Here is a 20,770-nt window from a genome sequence, read left to right as displayed (position 1 = left end):
CTGTTTGTGTTGCACAGTAGCTGGCAGCACAACACAATCTGTCAGCCGTTTGTGGCAGCTCGGAATATAATACAATGCACGGGGAAAATCCTTTGTTTATCCCGTCTACAAATGTGTCAGCTTACACACCGTAAAACGTGACTGTATGCTCCAAAAGCACATAACACAATTCACCACTCAAGAACACGACTTACCTATAATCTTACAAACATGCAGAGTGATTAGTGTGCAGTAAACATACCATATAACTGATATAAAGAATTTAAAGCATCACTGGATCTCACGAGTAGTCAGCCTGCCACACCGTGAAATGTATTTAAATTACCGTAAAACTTTATTTGATCAAACACAAGACGGAAGACCAGAATCACAGAATCAAATTTATAATTTAAAATGAAAGCATTTAACACAACAGTAGCAACGGGGCAAACACAGTCGAGGAGTGATTTGGGCAAAGAACAAAACAAAGGGTATCTTTGTTCAGAAAACTAGGACAAAATTTTAGTGTGATTTACGTACTAGCTGAGGTTTGTAATATTTGTTTGATTGGCACTGAGTAACTTTGTGAAACAATAAAAGTATACGGTGCAAATAAGTGAATACACAAGAACAGATATCTTATCTCGATGTGACGAGGGCGTACACTTGCATTGTTACAGACATACTAGTTATGGGTTAGAAAGCTAAATATACACTTTGCCTTTAAGGCGCCAAAAAACAAGGACTACACGATTTAAAACCAATGCACGAAAAGTTTTCAGATAATGAAAAAAGTGTAAAATGATTCAGTTTTTCTTACAAAGCATTCGTACTGAAATACTGCAGCTTTCAGCACACGTTTTGGTAAAAGACAATAGAAGTGGCACACTGCATCGTCTGTCTGTATCTTGGGCCTACAATAATAACATAAAACTTTGTCATTACAGCCTTACTGTCACATTATGGTAAACTTAATGCACAGAGATGAAGTCAATCAGATGTACTGTCAGCAAAACCATGAACAATCAAACCATGAAACACAAAGGGTCTCAGCCGTGTGATAAATTAAGTGTGCTGATGAGTGTCCCTCTTTACAGAGTGAAGTCATGCAAAGTGCCGGGCACATGGCTCGTTTTAAAGCACACAGGTCTCGTCACAGTCAGATTGATGGGGCAAGTGTGGTTGACTGCCCTGCGACTTATACTGGACACCCTCTGATCCCTGACTTCTCTCGGGCTTCACCTGGAGGTAGGCCCGGACGCGGTGGTGCTGCGCCACAGCACCGCTGTAGTCGATCACGCGGCACTCGTACGTGCCCTCGTCTGTTGGTTTGACGCTGGAGAGACGGAGTTTGTGGGAGATGTTACTACCGGCCACTTTCACCACCTAATGAGCAGAAAAGATCAAGTTTTCTTGTTTATGTTTAGTTTGGTGAAATGTCAAAAGAGCATCTATCAAGAAATGGAAATGAGTGTTACAAAAGTGTGATTTCTTACATGTCCATAATCGTGATTGATAATGCCTTTAATCAAACATGACTTTTCTAGGTGACAGCTGATTGATACCACATCAAACTTACACTAATTTTAGTGGCACCTCTGACAGTCTCCTCCAAAGGTACGACCTGCACGGAAATACGGATGAAAAGTTAACAGCAGAAAGCGACTGAGGCAGGTTTTTCAAAAAAAATAAATAGATCTCATTCTTAGCAGCATCTCACTGGAGGAACAGGAACAAACACGACTGATGTATCAGTATTTTTTCTTTTAAAGCAAAGGATTACTTGTTTGGATTGCTTTTCTGATGTGTTTACCTTGTTCTCCTTGTTCTCGTCTAGCTGAGGTTTATACGTGTGTGTGTGTTCAAATGTGCATGCACAAGAACACACTCCACAGTGCCAAGCATGTAAGCCTGTGAGCAGGAGAGTTTGCGTGATTGGGTATGCAGAGGCACAGAGGTATTCTTTTGGGCATAGGTATGAATTATGCATGGAGCAGAAAGAGATTTTGAAAATCTATTTCTTTCTCAGCACCAATTATAGTGTCTAGAGGCACAACAGGGGAGCCCGAGTCCCCCCATGATGGGAGAGAGTCAACCTGTTCCCCCAGTGCTGGCAAATGCTAATCAGCAATTATACCTTGGTTTCCATGCAAGAGGGTTTGTGCCACTGCATTTCCCTTTGACTGATATTCAGTAAGCTTTGGGTTTAGTCCAAGTGGACGTGCCATAAGAAACTGTGTAAAATCTGAAAAAGTGAATGTTAAAACGGATGTTCAGCAATAAAAAAAGTGTACAGTGATTAAGGTTGCAAGAAATGATTTATATAATCTTTGCTTTGTTCTGGATGTGTTGCAATATCAGTTATATATGTACTATTTTGATCCATCTAGTATTTTTTGGAGCCATGAAATAATTTCTAGCTATTTCAGCTGTTAATTCACTACTTTTAAGCTAAAGCAGCCCTGTTTCATCTGTAATTGGAATTAAGATATATATTTTTAACAAATATTTTCTTGTTTAAAGTTAAATATAGGATGGTTGACGGAGTTAAGTTTAAGTTTGCTGAGGTATTACAGGAGTTTTTCACCTTCGCTGGGCTACAGGTGACTCCATCAAGAAATCACTGTACATATACAATAAAGGAACTTCCATTACAGCTGCTTACATTATTAGTGATATAGGGAGGCTTCTCTTGCCACTCTCTATAGTCCTTGATATACCACCACTGGATCTCCAGGGAGTAGGACGGAGAGCCCGCCCCACGGAAGGAACAGGCCATCTCTACATCCTCACCACTGTGTGTCGTGATGTCGTGTGGGACCTCTGTAAACAGTGCTGCAACAGAGAGACAGAGACAGAGAGAGATGGGCTTAAAAGGACAGAAACATTATTTGTCAAAGAGCCTTGTGACAATGTGGCATTACTGCATCACACTCATACATGAGAAAAACTGTAAGCCAAGGACACAGTGTTGGAACTTAAATAAAAATAAAAATAAGGATTCAGGGAAGAGTGGTGTATTCAACCAACCAAGCAATGATTTTATACCGTAGGTCTGTTTGCACTGCAGGATGATAACAGTCGTGATCAGGTTGGTGGTAATCAATCAGTTCCTGAATTTGTCTCAGTTTGCTTGGGATGCTCATAGAAACAAATGTGAGGCACAAATAGAAATCTAAAAATGAAACAAAATAAAACACATACACAGCAAAAAGTTGAATACTAAATAAATTAAACCAGTTAGTTAACCAAGGAATACTAAAAAAAAAAGAGTGTAGAAGTGAAATATTTTCAGCTGGTTATAGCTGCTCTAAACTGACAAGGAAAAAATACAGAAGAGGGATCATGCTCTCTTATGTTTGGGCTAAAGTAAAAGCAATCAATGCAGCAAACTGACAATTCAATTAGCTTTTCTTCAGGTATCAGTGTGCTTTTCAGTTGTTTTGAGTGCATTAATAAAACTGATTATATTATAGGTAAAGCTGACCTACCTAAAGGCTGTGGAGACAATAATTAGGGACTACCTTTTGCATCACAAGCCCACACACGTCTGAGATGTGACAAATGAAGCCCGACTGCAGCAGTGATGGATTTTAAGAACTCGGATGTCATTATCAATGACTGATAATTTCAATTAAATAAAATTCATTAATTTGAAAACTTTGACTTATTAGAAGTTACTACATTACTCAGACCTTATACACAGTAATGTGTATAAGGTCTGAGCAGACAAAAACATACTGAACCCAGTCAGTGTAACACAAAATTAGATTTATGCAGCTTTAGAAATTAAATCAATACCAATGCAATTTTGAGGTTACATACCATGAAATGTAATCTAATTTCAGTCAGCTCAATGTTGTGCTGGCAGCGCATTGGCCATTAAAATTAGAATATAATTAATATGCTCCAGAGTAAAAGTATAATGCACATAAAGCATCACAGGTGATGTGTATTGATCAAATGTAAATGTACAGTTCAACATTCACTCTTCCTGTAGCTCTGTTTTGGTTTCTGCCATCACCTGGCAAAACTGTAAAACAAAAGGAAAGGCACTGAAAAACCCATCGCTCTTTGAAGAGCGATAAGGACAAAAGCCATATAGACTATCAGGTAATATTTTAAGTCTTATTGAGAAAATAACAATCTTTCAGAAAAGTGAGTAAGAGAGGAGTTTTTATTATTTGAAACTGATATTCACTCTGCTTTCTGCAAAGATGAAAAGTAGGCTTGATGGGGGGAAAAAGCTGAGAATAGGCAAGCAGAGAGAGGCTTTAGTGCCACTGGACAGACTCCTAAAGCCTCTGTGCCCTTGCACTGCTGCGGTGCAGCCAGGCAGTGGCCTCATTTGTCAGGAGGAGACCTGCTGTAGTTTTGAGACTCTCCGGGACCAAAAGAGAAAAAGGCAGAAAAGTAGGATAGACACCGGACACTTTGTGACTAAGTTATCTGGTCTGCATGCAAATGTGCAACAGTGTAATCTTGTTTGAACACTTTTTTTTTATCCATTTCCCCCAACTATGCATTCAATTTACATACAATTGTAACATTTTTTCATAGGGACACAATATCTCGATATCTGATACACTTTAAAAAGACTCTAGAAAAATAGCTATATATATAACAAATAAATGAAAAGCATGTGTTCTGCCAGTAATGATGCTATGAGTAAGTAGAAACCTGAGGTTTAAATGGTCACTTAAAGAGGAAAGAGCTCACTGCAGAGAGAAGCAAGAAAAGCAAAGGCTTACGTGAGAAACGGAGAATTTTCATTGTTTAATGCTCATTTTACTACAAAAAAAAGCTCTTTATGTGTTAGGAGTTCTGTCTTCTCTGCAACTGGGGCGAAGCTAAAGGACCAGCACAAACACAAACAAGAGCCACAAACATTACTAGTTTTTCCAAATATTTTAACACTGCCCCCTGGTGACAATCCGCAGCGGCAACTTGCAGACAACAGCCAGCAGAGCCCTGTGTAGCAACAACGCACAACAGTTTTGGTCACCTAAGGGAGTTTACTTCTAATGAAGCTGTGTCGAGAGGCTGTTCTTTGGCACAGAGCAGTTCTGACTTCAACGCTCATATTCAAAAATGACAATCGAAAAAATTACAATAACAGAGACTTTATGCTAATGTTCAACAGTTTTACTGGCATTCAGCACCTCACTTTTGCTTTACCAGAATTAATACTTTAAATGCCATAGCAATTCAATAGTTTTGGAGACTTTTCAGTTTGATTTAAAGACGTCTGGACTGAAAAAAATGCATTGCAATCCTTACAAAGACTGGTTTCTTGCAGGACTAATGTATTAGTGTATGGGTAGCTTCGTAGCCTTGGATGTCTTATCTCAACACCAAACATATTGGTAAAATAGCTTGTATTGTGTCTAACACAGCCACAGATAATATTGTGTTGCATGGCCCCCAAGTGATTTTCTCTATACTGCCCTCCCTTCAACCACTGCTGTGAATGCAACACATTCAATAGGACGTTTCCAAAAGGTCCTAACATCCTGCTGTCAGTATTTGCTCAGATAAAAACTGCTTTTACATTGGCAGACCAAAATCATACATATAGACACATTTCCTTTAAGCTTTTGAGAGATCTCCTGAAAGAAATCACTTTAACATTAAAGTACTTAAGTTACACTACAATACACTTTATTTATGCTAAAAAAAATAACACTTCAGTCACCAAACAACCAAATATTTCTCTACTGTCTACGTTTCATCACAGCCTAACAATCTAACAGTTAAGATGCCGGCAGATAAAAGGGCAGAAACCGCACTTTCTAATGTATGTGTTGCGCAATATTTCGTGTTAAAACAGAGAACATGCAAAAGGTTCAAGGTTTAAAAATACAAACAGTACAACAATACAAAACATGATGACATGATGAAAGAGAAACTATGAATAAACCATAAGTTCCTAGCTCAGGTTGAAATGTCACTGTGGATTGCAGAAATAACAGTCTTAACAAAAGATTCACTAGACAACAGCAAATTCTATCTCCTGACATTTTCAATCAGACACTTTCATTGTAATGCAAAAGTAAAATGTCCCCATAAGAAAAGAAACATTTTACAGACATGAGTGTCTTTTATTTTAAACTGCCAGACTTTATAGAACATTTCAGGGCAGATCAGATGTGCACAGACAGCTAAACAGAAAAACAATAGGAAGTGCAGATCTATGATAAGCAAAAGGAAACAAAAACTGTAAATGTGCACATTTTCTTCAGATTTTTCTGCACAGTAAGTTGCATCTGCTGAGACAATTTCCCGTTGCGCTAACTACCCCTACACTGCCAGTGCAGACTGTAATCACAGCAGGTACAAAGATTAACTGTAACCTGATGGTGCGTGGCTTTCTTGCTAGGAAACCACAATAATTGTTCATTTTGAACAGATCAAGACATTCAGAAATAGCACCTGGGAGAACTTGTGACGACTGTTATAAAGTGAAACATTCCAGAAAATTGTAACATGACAAGGCCGATAACGTCTGGCAAAATAAATAAATAAATATTACAGCCAAGGCATGAAGTTAGAGTAGTTACAGAAATTAGAGACATCTACATCTACATATTCTATTCATTCAGCTTTAATAAGACTAAACAAATAATAAGAGAAAAGGAACAGCTAACCTATTTACTGTCACTCTAGAAGGTGGTGCAAAGATTGACATTTCTGAGAAAAGACATTTTCTTTATGGTTTTATGCCAACGCAGCTACTTTTCATAATACTACAATATGATGCTCTGCAATGAAAAGCACTCTGTAAGAGTATACGTCTCATTATTCAGCAGTGGCAATCTTGCCTCTCAGATCTCTGACGAAGAGCACAGATGTCAGGCAAAACTAATAACAATGTCTTGTTATATTGCGCTTTCAACATATGGTGCTACACCTGAAGCCGGGGAAGGCAGAGAAGTACGTCACGCACAAAATATAGGAGCAAAACAACCAAGGGTGGCATTTCAATCATCTGGGTTTTCTTACTCAATGCAGGTTCTCACACTTTTCTGTCCTCCAGACACAGTATCAACAGCCAGCGGCACAGCACTGCAGCATCTGTCACTTGGAACAGACTGCACTACTGCGGGGAAAAAAAAAGGCTGTTTGTGTGCGACATACTGTAGAAAGTAAGAAACACAAAGCAAGTAAGCACAAAAAGGAAGGTATGAAATATCTTTAAAAAATAAAATGTTTCAACATAATAAATTATTAATTGACCAATACAGGAGTATCAAAACCCTTCTGTTAAAAGCACTTGGGGAGATGATCCAACAGAGAACACTGCAAAGGCCAATGGAACCAAAATGTAATAAAAAGGTAAGTGTCCCAAGTAATTAATAATAACAGTTTACAGTTCATTCACTCTCTGGTGGAAGCAAGCTACAGTTGTAGCCACAGCTGCCCTGGGGCAGACTGACAGAAGCGAGGCTGCCATATTGCACCATCGGCCCCTCTGGCCAACACCAGTAGTAAGCTGTAGGTGAAGTGTCTTGCCCAAGGACACAATGACCAAGAAAGACAGAGCTGGGGATCGAACCAGCAACCTTCCGGTTACAAGATGAGCTTCCCAACCCCCTGAACTACGGTCGCCCGTGTTTATGTCTAATTAACACGTAAACACTTTTACATCTTCAAGATTTTAAGTCTTTGCTGAAGAGCATAAGCTGTGAAATTTGGAACGCTTCTATTACATGACACGGCATGATAACATTACTGAATGAGCATGAGTAACATATTAGCTGAAGTAAACAACTTTGTAACATCCTAGATACACCATTGTATTTTGTGTATTTTGTGGTGTTTAGTCTGTTTTAATTGAACTCTGGTTAGTTTTCCCCTTTGGTGTGGACACACAACCACAACACTCGCAGGTCATTTACAGAGTGAACATGATTCAACCACAATCTGACCCAACTACCAGGGAAGTTTGCCCGAAACACCTTCCTGTAGCCATGTATGCTTAGCATTCTGGGATACAGCAGGGCCCCACAGACAGTGTTTACGAAGGTTACTTTTAAAATGTATTCCACTACAGATTACAGATTACATGCCCCAAAATGTATTTTGTAACGTATTCCAAAACGTTACTCAGTGAGAGAAACGTATTCTGAATACTTTGGATTACTTGACATTAGGTAAGGCTGCACTTTTTGCAGCGATCTCGTATAGAAAGCTATTCCGTGTGTATATAAAACAGGTCCGCGGCTCCAAGCCGTAGTAAAGGGACCTCTTGCTAATACGTCAGGTTCCGTGTCAGGCTTGTAGCAGAAAACTAGCTTTACTTTGTTGTCTGGGTCAAACATATCTCACGTGGTTTTTAATGATGTATCTTGGTTTGCTCATCTACTGATTGTGAAAGGATTACATAAAAATGCTAAAAATAATACTTTTTTTCTTTTAATCTAAATAATAGTTAATGATTAGCCAGTCACAGTCTCAAAACAGTAGCACACATATTTAGGTCAGCTTTCAATCAGACTCATGCTGAACTGGTGTTGGCTTTAACAGTCTAACTGGTTACATTGGATAAAACCTTTTATTGAAACAGTTCTTTAAAATTAAAATCAAAATAGAGAATAAAGGAGAACTCTTGAAAAATGACCAGTTCTGAGTGTCCACAGCCATTTGAAGCCACAGCATCCGATGTCAAAGTCAAGTCAAGGAGAAAGCTGCATGGGTAGTCCTCACGTCCAGAGCTACAGTAGCAGCACAGGCTTATACCTGCAAGGTAATTCCTGCACTTTTCCACTTCCCCTGCCAGCCAATAAGACCCTGAATCTGTAAAGGTAAGATTTTTTCCTTCAATTTTTAACCTCTTTCTTTTCTTTTAAATCCTTTGCCTTCTCTCTGCTTGTCTCTCTCACTAGCCCACCGACATCTTTCTTAAAAGTCTACCCCCAATTGTTGAAAACAATAGCATCTTTACTCTCCTATCTCCCTGTTCCTATTACCCTTTCATTTTTACTTTCTACCTATTAAGTATCCTTTCTCACTTTCATTCCTCCTTTTATTCGGTTCCCCTTTGCACTTTCCGCTCGCTGAGTGGGCAATATGTGTCTGCTGGCGTTCTGGTGTCTGGCATAAAGAGATTCTTCCAACAGTCTCAAGAGTAGCTCACTACATCTCCTGGAGCCTTGCCCACTGGCTTTGGCAGGTGTTCAGCATCCTGGGAGAATTACCCTGTGTGTAACTCGCTGTGTGGCTTCAATTCAGCATAGTGTGTGTGTGTGTCTCTGTCTGAATGTAGCTATGTAGAATTGAAACACATGTTAAAAAGGTGCAACGCATTATTTCTTTGCCACAAGTTGACCACGTTCAGCTACGTGTTTCTGCTGCATGTTTCAATGCACACGTGTTCCCAATACAACAAAATCCCAGATCCCCCAACCCAAAAGAATAACAAGCAGAGTGGCTTCTAAATCATCCTGCAGCATTTAACATCCACAAGCGTTGTCTTTACACAGGCCACACACACACACACACACACACACACACACACACACACGCAAATTGCCCAGAGAATCACAACAATTCAGAAAAGATGAAAGGATAAAGTAAGAAATCCTTTACTAGATAGACGAGAGGAAAATGACAAATGGAAATAAAAAAAAACAAACAAAAATCAGTAATTTCTCACATTATCTCCTGGCAAAATAACAGAAAAATATCATCCTTTCATCCATCCATTTTCTGCTACTTATCCAGGTTCAGGTTGCAAGGGTAGCCGTCTCATATATGCATATATGTCCAGACCTCACTCTGCCCTGGCCAAACCAACCAACCAACAGATGTAATGTCTTGTCTAGCCCAGGACTTCCTCCTATGCCTGGAACACCTCATTTAGGAGACATCCAGCAGGCATCCGGGTGAGATCCTCAAGCTACCTCACCTGGCTCTTTTCAGAGCAGAGGAGTAGCAGCTGTCCGCAAAGCCCCTCCCAAACGATCAAGGTCCTCACATAACCTCTAAGGATGAGCCCAGGCACTCTTTCGAGAAAGATAATTTCTGAATTAAGTAGTATCCTTCAGTTACCACTCGAACCTCGTGAGAAAGGTGAGAGTAATTCTGGCTTCTAATCAGTGATCCTACACTATAATGTATGAGATGTTTCAAGGTAGCTTTTCTCGAGGGTTTGTTGAGCAAACAGCCTAAGAATTACAACTATTGGTCATAGATTCAGGCGTTATCACCAATATAAACTCAATATGCAGTATTGATTTTAAATACAATACACTTTGGTTTGGTGCTACAATATATATAAATATTATAGTGTACATATAAATCAAATACATTTACTTGTATACCATTTTTATATATGTGGTCCATGCAGGTATAGTGCTTTTGTGTTCTCTAAGTGAGGAAATCGCATAACTGGCATTTAATCCAGGTGAATTTCAAACATAGCTAAATGTGTTTCACACAAAAGGTGTATATAAATATCTATAAATTCTTGTGCAGGGCATACCACGCTTCTCATCCTATGACAGCTGGGATAGACTCCAGCCCTCACGTCACATTAAACTGGATATGCAGGATGGTTAGATGGATGAATCTCATCATCCACTCTGTTACTGCATTACATTTTTATACACACTCAACATTTCTTTATCCATTTCAATTTAAGAGTCCTCTAGATTTTCACTGGACAAACTGTCAATTCCTAATGAGGATTATTGAAGACATATGGTATTCAAGATTATCTATGAATGTGGCATTAATCCTTGACAACTGCTTATTACACCGCACCAAAGATTACGTGAAGGAGAGACAAAGACGCATAAGTGAGGCTGACCGTCGTACCTTTTTCTAAAGAGGAAGACAGAATGACAGATGTTATACTGATGATTTTATGATCTGTTCATTCTAATATTTGACCATGTAGTCTGCTATAGTTTAATGATATATGTAAACACATATATGTAAACTCTCTGTGCCCTGCTTACACAGGAGCCACAACTCAACAATGCATGTCCACACATTGTCAGTGTACTTAAACACATTACACCTGTACAGCTGTGGTGGTGTATCATAGCAACAATGTTTCAAACAAGAGAGAGTGCAGTCTATTTGCATATAATCCTCTATGCTGCTACATTAAATCTACATTAACTACTGAGTTATAATTATGCTTCCCCCAATTTCACAACGAACTAATGGATAGTGTTTCTTCATTTTCTAACAAAGAGCTTTTTTACTTGATTTTGACATACTGACACTTTCTGAGTATGTGCAGTCAGTCTTTTTCCACATCACCATTTTTTTAAGTCCATAAGTTACAGAGAATAAAGACATTTTTCTATACTTTTGTAAGTGAAATTTCATTTTTTTAATGCAAGGACTGGAAACACAGAATTCAGCTTTTACAGATTTGACTTTACACACCAATCTCAAGAAAAAAATTAAATCAAAGGACAAAAAAAAGCATCTGGGTGAAAATTAGATTTCACAACCGACTCAGCAACTCAATTGTGCGCATTCTGCTTTATGTTCAAAATTTATGATGAACCTTAATTGTTGTGACTGCAGGCCTGATGATCAAATGTATGAGGGGAAAATTTCACATCAAGAAAGACACGAGTCACAGAGATCATGAACTTTGCAGACAGAGGGAATTCACCACAATAAATGAGAATATTTCACCTGTATTACGTGTACATTTCCTTCATTCTCACTTAAATGATTGTTGACAAAAGTATAAGCAATATCCAGTGTTTGCTATTCGATAAACTCAGGCCCTTTGTCAGGGTTTGACTGTCCATCTGACAGTTGTCAAATTGCATTCCTGTTAGCTATGCAGGAGCTCTTCTCAGCCCTGCCTGTGAAACATGACTTGTTGACAAACAAACTGTCTGCTGGTGTGCGCAGTGCCAGTGTCAGGCCGTAACAAGCCTGCTCAGCAGACGTCCAACTGTTTCCTGACTTTAATCACACAAGCATCACCAGAAATCAATCGAATAACCTTGGTAGAATGCTAAATCAACACAAAAGCTGACTCCGTTCGTGGACTTTCACGGCCCTGAACTGGCTGAGAGTACAATGAGAGCGTGTACTTCTGAAGTGGATATTGACTCCCAGGGAAATCTTAAGCACACTGGGTTGTCTCATTTATAACGCTATATAGCTGGCAAGGAATGAGCTTGTCTGGCCTGGCCTTGTCTTAGTATGGATTTTCATAAAGGCAGTACTGTCAGAACCATCTTTTAAGCAGAGGCAGGGGGACGCTTGTCTGAAGATGCAAAGTACAGTACATGCATTTTTAAAGGGGCCCTCCTTGCCATTTTTTACTTTATTGCTTAGAGAGCAATGATAGAAGTGAGACCATGAGAACACTGGAGCAGCTGCTCTCTAGCCACCAAAGACTCATTAAAAATGAAAAAGGGGGGAAATAATGAAAGAAAACAATCCAGTGGAGGACATAAATATATAAACAAAGGCAAATACTTTGTTCATGCCCTACAGAGACCATACTTTTCCAGTAATGGTAAATATTTTTCATCTTCAGGTCCAAGGCAAAACAAGAGGGATAAATCCAGTATGAGTGGCAGTGTAAGGTCAATGCATCGATCCTCTCTTTCTCTCCCTCCCTGTTGTGGAGCAGCTTGAGCCGTATGAGGATGACTAAATTACAGGCGCCTCATTAGCATGGATGAGAAGCAAGTGTGACAGCCGTATCTTTCCTTGTCCATGCTTGTGTACTTATGTGAGCAAGAGAGAGAGAGAGAGAGCGAGGAGGCTTGCAGTGTAAGCTTGTCAGCACCCCTGAAAGCTTCTGTTTTTACTTTGTGAAACCATTAAAGGATGTTATTCTATATTCCTCTCACTGCCAGTTACTTGAAGAGACGAAAACCAGCAATCAGTTGTTTTTTCCTTTTCTTGTATTTAGGGATGTAGACCTGGTCAAGATGAAGTTTAAACCCAACATCAGAGTTGGGGATAGAGGTGATTTAAGTGACTGTGTCGTTGTCTGTACCAGGCTCTGGCATGGTATTTTAAAAACTGCAGATCTGGTGGGATTGCCCCATACACTCGCCACACAAAAAGGAGAAAATATCCATTGAGCTACAGTTCTTGGGTGAAAGTGCCTTGTAGATGACTGAGATTAAAGAATGGCTAGCTGCTTCGAAGTAATTGGAAGCCAATAACTAAAATAACCACTTGGTACAACCAAGGTATTCACCAGAGCATTTCTGGACACGGGACATGAATTTTGAAGCAGATGGGCCAAAAGTTGGACAATAGAGGACTAAAAAATGCTGCCTGCTGCAATGAATCTGCATTTCTGCTGCAACATTGAGATGTTGGGATCACAAAGTGACACAAACAATATGAAAGCTTAGATCCATCCTGCCATGTATCAACAATTCAGGCTGCTGAAAAAACAGTGTCACTGTGTATCATGTCAGTCTTGTCCTTTTTCAGCTGCTCCCGTTAGGGGTCACCACAGCAGATCATCTGTTTTCCATTTCTCCCAACCCGGCAAGCACCTGCATGTCATTTTGACAGCACACCGATTAAGTCTCCTCTTTGGCCTTTCTCTTTTGATCTTGACTTGTTTCTTCTTCAGCTTCTTTCTCCCAATCAATTTAGTCTCTCTTTATTTCTCCCATATCCAAACCAAGTCAATCTCACCTTTCCTACTCTGTGCCTAAACTGGGACTTTACATACTAATTCCTAATTGTATCACCCTAAATGCAAATCTTAGAATAATATCAGTGTAAAATATGTATTTCAGGAAGTAAGCACAAAAATAAGATTCTGATGCAATCTAAAGAGGCCTTACTGGTGTGGCTGAATTTAGAGAGATAAAGTATAATGATGGACAGCAGGCTATACTTGACTGTTGAGAAAACTCGGCCAAGGACCACAGTGGTTATGTGGCTCGTCTGAGCCCATCTCCAGGGCTGCTTTCATGTGTCAGTCCAGTCCTACAGAGAGATATGAGAAATGATGCCTGGTAGCTGGAGGAATTGTAGAAATCCTTTTCTAAGTTAAGTGCAAACATTTTTCACCTGAAAAGGTGCTGCCTTACAGGGACAGCTAGTAAAATCGGGTTCATTAGTTCAATGGTGCCATTTGAGTCACATCTATAGGGCACTGTAGAGAAGAAACGAATCATTAAGAAGAAGAAAAAGCTGTAAATACCAAGACACAAAAACCCAGATAAACAACATAACTTCGACCAAGGTGAATGTAAATAGCCCGTGAACAGAAACCCCCTGAGAGAAGGGATTTCACTAATTTGATGAATGGGTTTAATAATCAGGGAAGCCCCGAGGGAATCGTGGGTGAAACAACAAGAAGCTGCAGCAATAAAGAGACCTGCTGCAGATACAGATATTTATCTTGATCTTAGAAAGCTTTAATCCTGCATACAAAAAACGCCTACTGAGAGTTCTGTTAGATCGATGAATACAAGACAACCTTTAGAGATTATCGCACTTTCAAAACATCTTTTAAGTAGTCAATAGCTACTTTTCTTAAACCTGTATACATATATAAAATAAATATTAGGATCACCTAGGATATTACGTCAAGAGATTTCTGTACAACAGTTACAGTACAAGTGACAGCAAATAACAAAGTGTGGGAAATAATTATACTGATAAACAAAAAAATTGCCAGAAAGTCAATAAAGCTGTATTTGGTCCAGAATCAGCTCTGGGGCAAACAGAAAGGTATGTCCTTTGGGAAATTATCATTTACTGCGAGACCTTCAGCCTGAATTCAAGGTGGAAGTTAAAAATAATGAAATAAGAATGGAGCCGGGATCCAAGCAAGCAGCTGTCCACCTTTTGCCACTGATACACCGGGCTTACGGACTGAATTTTTCATAGCCCTTGGGACGCGAGACACGGAGGCTATTTCTGCGTTTCCTCCCAGTATGTGGCTACATGAAGTATCACGTATTGTTGACAACACATACCAGGGCTCTGAGGCATTTTCGAGATTGCTCACCGTACTCCATCTGGAGTCCACAGTAATGAAAGACAACATTATGTTCCTTTCTTCTATGTCGCCCTTGAGAGCCTTTAAGTAACGGTGTCTGTGTTTTCCTTGAGTAGAGTGCAGGAGCCCTTGCTTGGCATGTCCTGTCTACACAGTTTCAATGAACTAAACAGGACATTGAATTAAGCTGCTACATTTTCACGTTACCTTTTCTTGAATTGAAAGTAGACATATAATAATCTGTTTAATATCTGAATCATAACACACAGAGCTTGTTAAAGTAGAATATTCACTATTGTACTATATTTTCTGAACCCTCTTTATCAAAAAAAAAACAAAACATCAAACTTGAATGTGCACTTTGGTACACTGGGATTGTCACAATACTAATATTTAAAGCAACCCAGGAAAATACTTGATAGAACAGGGACAAAAAAAAAATCCCAAAAAATTAAGAGCCCTTTTTAAAAAAAATAAGGATTAGAACGATGGAAAGAATAACATCAGTGATAATACTAGTTTAAGTTGACTGATAATTGCAAGCTTTAAATGTATTATTAATAATAAGAATAGTAAATAATTATCATCATCATCATCTTACTATAACGATGCATGCCTGTTCCCAAACTGCTCCTACACACAAATGATTTTTATAGCACTCAAATCCTTACAAATGATATATTATGTGTAGTAGCTGTTCTCAAAATCAATGCCAACATTACGTGTACGTGGCTGGATGCAAATACATTTTGCAGGTGCATATTGGGGTAACACTGTAAATAAGTGTTCATTAAAATGATCAAGCTAATAATGTGATTCAGTTGTCTTAATATATAGCTTGCAAAGAAGAAGAAAAACATGTATTTTTTGTTTGGTGTTTATGAACAGCTGTTTTGGCCGTCTGACTAGATACAGTGATATAACGAACATAAAAAAGAATAACATGACAAATTTACATTCATGTCTGTGTTGTAATGCATGAGCAAAGCAAAGAATAACTGTCTGCAGCACAGATTTTTGCTGGTAATAATAATAATAATACTAAAACTTTATTAATATAGCACCTTTAAAAAACAACATTAGGAAGTACTTCACGAGACAAGACAGGAAATAAACAGCATATAAAACATTTAAGAGGAGATAAAGATGAAACATTAGGTATAACAATACAGGCAGCACAGGGAGATTAAAAGCGATGAATGAAGACAATTAAAATTAAAAAACAAGTAAATTAAAAGCAAATATAAAATAAATTAAAAATCCCTAGCAGAAGGTGATAAAGCAATTACAAAGGACAACATAGAAATAACTCAGAATGGAGGATCAGAGAAAGCCTACTTATGAAAATGCGTCTTTAAGAGATTTAAAAGACAAAAGTGAGCCATTCAGGTCTTCTCAGGGAAATTGTGGGGTAACTAGCCTTCGCTGAGGACCTCAGGTTAGACCAGGAGTGTACAATTTCAGGAGATCGGAAATATACACTGGTGCCAGTCAACAATAAAATTATAAAACCAATTCAAGACATAATAGTTAGCCAATGAAGAGAAGTATTTAAATATAAAATAGAAGTATTTTGTTCATTTTGGTTCTTAAAATATACACGTCAAATATTTTAAGATGACCTAAAATAGTACCAAAAAATGTTTCCACAGGTGTCGGCACTGTGGATGCATGTTTCATTTGGCAAAGCACTGGATGCACTGCCTGATGCAACACTCCCAATAATCAAGGCTTGGGACCAGCTCTGGGAATGCACTAGCTGGTGACCCCCTGTGGCTGGATTTGTGGCTGTCGAGTAATTGCTAATAGTGAAGCAGCTCATATTAATATACACACCAGTTAAGATAATGACAACTGTTCACTGCTTAATGTTGTTGAAAACGGAGCTTTTCTGAACTCTCGTAATTCCTCCTCAAGTGTTGTTCAGTGTTACGAACATCACCTACTTCACAGACAATTTTTCATATCGTTAGCTTCATAGCATAAGTGCCTAAGTCATTTTTTGGTCAAATTGAAAATATCAATTAAAAATATGCATGTGATATTTAGAAAATTAGTTTTTTCTTGTTTTCCGAAAACACAAAAAAATGACTTAGGCACTTATGCTATGAAGCTAACGATATGCCAAAGGCATCAGGTAAAATGATCAATCTCTTGTCATCGTAATGAACCTTTTCACTGTTGTTAGCATTTAATTGGGCAAATCACAGTCGGTTATTGGAGGAAAATTAGCAGCAGATGAATCTATAATTAAAACAATCACAACTGCTTTTTTTTCCACGAGAAATTCTTTGTTATATTTAAATTTTTATTAATAGTCTTAATTTATTAAATAAAATATGATATTTTAATGTAGCTACAAGTACTGAAAGTCGATTGTTCAAAGCTTAATTTTTGTTTGACTTGAATGTCCATAAAGTCAGGTAGGTTTCACAGAAATATCAAGACAACTGATTGATATTTTTTTTCTTACAGATCAGAGGAGATTTCTGTATCACCAGTCATCACTTCAAGTCACGTTGTGTTACACACACTCTTGTTTCACTGCCCTTCTGTTTCCTACCAAGCCTCCACCAGCACCCTCTGCTGTGACAGCATGACTGTGCAATCTGTTGCCCCCCACCTCCTGCACTGTCAGAGCTCCATCAAATTAAAAGCCAATGCAAACTGACTGAGCTGGCTGTCCTCATTAAGAGGACACCAAGCATCCTAGCCACTTTGGAAGCCTAATGAATTGGTACACGCCCCCACACTGTGAAGGTAGTGCACTCACAGAGCAGGATGAGCATTGCCAAAGAACACTAACACTGCAACATCTTATGCTAAAATTGAAAGGCTTCCAACATGTCTCCCATCATCATTATCATCACTTTCTGTTATAAGTTACCCCCGAGACCTCCCCCATGCATAACATCACTTATTACAGCTTCTGTCGCTTTCCTTACTGCTGACACTTGACCTTCAAGTACTTATGGCAGGTAAGAGTCTTATTCTGATGCATGTGGCAAACAATGGGGTGAAGCTACTGATCCATTGAACGTGTTTGTCTTCAGACAGAACATATAATTTTGCGTTGTAGGTGATTCAATCTACACTTCAGCTCAAGTGGAAACTGGGGTGCAAGGGCCAGATGCACTTATCTGAAACAAATGAGTCAGGGCTAAATCTAACAAGCACTCTCCAGAACTGTGCATCCAGCCTCTCTGCTCTGCATGAAGGCTCGGCTTCCCTCTGCTTGAGCCATTTATCAAAGAGTCTGATTACAAAGAAAGGAAAAAAAAAATCTTATCTAACCACAAAGGATAGTACAACTCTGTTTTCTGGTGGTGAAGCTGATGTTGTACAAATATGACAGTAGAAAGCTTCTAGGTTGTTTTCTCAACATAGTTTTTTATTCTTGTTAAACACACGGAGGCGTTCCTTCTTCTTTTTGCCTGGGAAACAGTATTAATGGCAACACTACAGTCGATTTTAATTTGCTTCCTTTGGGAAAAATGCTACTGATTTTCTAACCTGTCCAGTACAGTCCATCCTTGTGACGCCGCTGCAGAATTTATAGTTTGTCAAGTCAAAGCTAAAATGCTAAACACAGCAAGCTGAAGGCAAACCACGCAATTTAATTATGTAACAGTAAGGTTAGGAGGTGCAGGAGAAAGGTGAGATTGCTATTAGCTATAAATGATAATTCTGTTCAAAATTTCACAATGTATGAACCACAGAAAACGAAATCAGTTGTTTTTCACATTCAAATAAATTATTAGAGCTGGTAAAATAAAATATAACAAATAATGAAACAGTGGTTTCAGTGACTATGACCTGAAAATATGCATTCAAACGTGCAGGTAAACATTAAATGTTTCAGTCTGAAGTAGGTTTTATCGTTGCCCAACAGATCCTGCTGTTGACGGTGCAAGGGTAGACACTTATCTAAAGGGAAGGGAATTTTAATGTAGGCTTTTACATACCATTTTTATGTTAGCACAGGTACAGTACAGCAATCCCAGTGAAACTACAATAAGTCATGTGTTATTCTGTGAAATACCAACCTAGAAGGACAACCGGACGACTGCAAACTTACAATTTTTTAGCCAGTTCTAAGTATGAAATATGGCAAGTTACTTGAATAACAGGGCATCTCAAGCCTCTACCCACATCCATAAAATGCACACAGCACAGTACAAGAACTTCATTCTCCTCTGGGTGAATACTAAAGCTGTATTTTGTCCTTTAAAACACATAATGTGCACATCCTTTTGCATTTGTGTTTTACTTTATAGTGTTAGATTTTATTTTGTTGTACATCAGACTAAATCTTCAGTCCACCCTGGGTTTAATTTTCCGTATGTTGAACTACTCTGGTAAGCCTTGTCAATTTGAACAGCTCACACAGTGATTGGATTTGTAATTCATATCTACTTTTTCATAACTCTACAATTCTTGTTTAGCAATATTAATTAGCATTATTTTATACTTTTTGATGAAATACAACTCAAAATAAAGTTTTCAGAGACACAGATTTTCTAAACTGTCTTAAAATGAAACATTAATACACCACTGTAGTGGTCCCAGTAATGGGCAGGCTACCATCTCACTGCAAAACTGATTTTCGAAGGGTGCCCTACACTGCACCATCCCATCCAATCTCTCCTCACATTTTCTGTCCCTCTGTCTCTACCATCACCTATTGACTTGGGAAAAAAGACATTACTTAAAATAATTAGGGATACTGTATGAAATTACTAAAAACAAGACGTTTGGTTGGGGGTGTTGTGCCTTGGGGAAAGACCTGAGTCAGTTATGTGTAAAGTAAAATTTAACAAAAAAAATGTACTTGTCAGACCAAAGAGCAATGCATGGTTAAGAAATGAAGAAATGAAAGATGACTGACTTTATTACAGTTTATACTAGTCTCACATTTTCTCTGATATTAAAAAAAAACATTAAAAAATGTTTATTTTCCGCTGACATTTAAGGATATGTAAACATTTACCAAAGTTGCAGCATCTATTTTGTGAGTGTGTGTTTGTGTGTGCTACAATAATTATACACACAAACATTTTGAAGACACTTTAGTAAGAAGACATTATGATGAAACACCTGCCTGGCTTCAAAAGCCTTTGTCCTGCCCCTGCTTGTTGTTAACCTAAGTGTGTGTGTGTGTGTGTGTGTGTGTGTGTGTGTGTGTGTGTGTGTGTGTGTGTGTGTGTGTGTTTGTGCTTTTAATGAGTAATGAAAAACAAGTTTCATATACAGGGATATTAAAATGCTCAAACATGGTCGAGCACGTTGGTGTAAACACAATAAAACATGATGAAAGTGCACAACTCATCGTTTAATTTAGCCCCACACACCCCATCCGTAATGTATATGAACTAATCACTGACATCAAACGTTGTTGTTCACTAAACCCCACCCAAACACTTACGAGTCAATGCAATGAGAGCGTCACTCTCCCACTCCAACAAACACACGCATTAACACAACTTACCGTTCCCAGAGATGTGATTATCCACCTCTCCGTGTCCGTCGTTGAGAGCTGCGTTAAGTTGAATGTAAAGTCCCGCGTACTGTAAAAGCCCCATTATCACTCCGAAAGCTCCCATTGCTTCGGCCGGTATTCAAAACAGTTGTATGAAATTTTCACGTTAGATGGAGAGCATCGGTAACGATATATCCCCACCGGCGCAGAGCAGCCCTTGCAGACATACAGCTGGAGCTGGAGGACAGAGACTCGGAGACCCGCTCGGCTGTGAGAGGGAGGAGATGATGCGGCCAGCGCGGGCGGAGGGAGAAGCAGCGTGTAAACAGGTGAGGCGGCTCACACCG

The 20,770-nt window shown here is 38.8% G+C and overlaps 1 protein-coding gene across 1 annotated transcript; it reads right to left on the bottom strand.

The window, feature by feature from the left end:
- Positions 1 to 367: 367 nt before the first annotated feature.
- On the bottom strand, positions 368 to 20,706 carry vstm2l (V-set and transmembrane domain containing 2 like). The gene is made up of 4 exons (XM_005918564.3): positions 20,433 to 20,706; positions 2,645 to 2,814; positions 1,559 to 1,603; positions 368 to 1,365 (listed from the first exon to the last, which is right to left on the bottom strand). Exons 1-4 carry the CDS (start codon positions 20,545 to 20,547, stop codon positions 1,114 to 1,116), a joined length of 582 nt encoding a protein of 193 aa, XP_005918626.1. The 5' UTR covers positions 20,548 to 20,706; the 3' UTR covers positions 368 to 1,113.
- Positions 20,707 to 20,770: the final 64 nt, after the last annotated feature.

Source organism: Haplochromis burtoni, unplaced genomic scaffold, assembly GCF_018398535.1.
Source record: "Haplochromis burtoni strain Fernald_Lab_line unplaced genomic scaffold, NCSU_Asbu1 Contig_32, whole genome shotgun sequence".
Taxonomy (NCBI): Eukaryota; Metazoa; Chordata; class Actinopteri; order Cichliformes; family Cichlidae; genus Haplochromis; species Haplochromis burtoni.
This window is presented reverse-complemented; position numbering and strand designations above follow the sequence as displayed.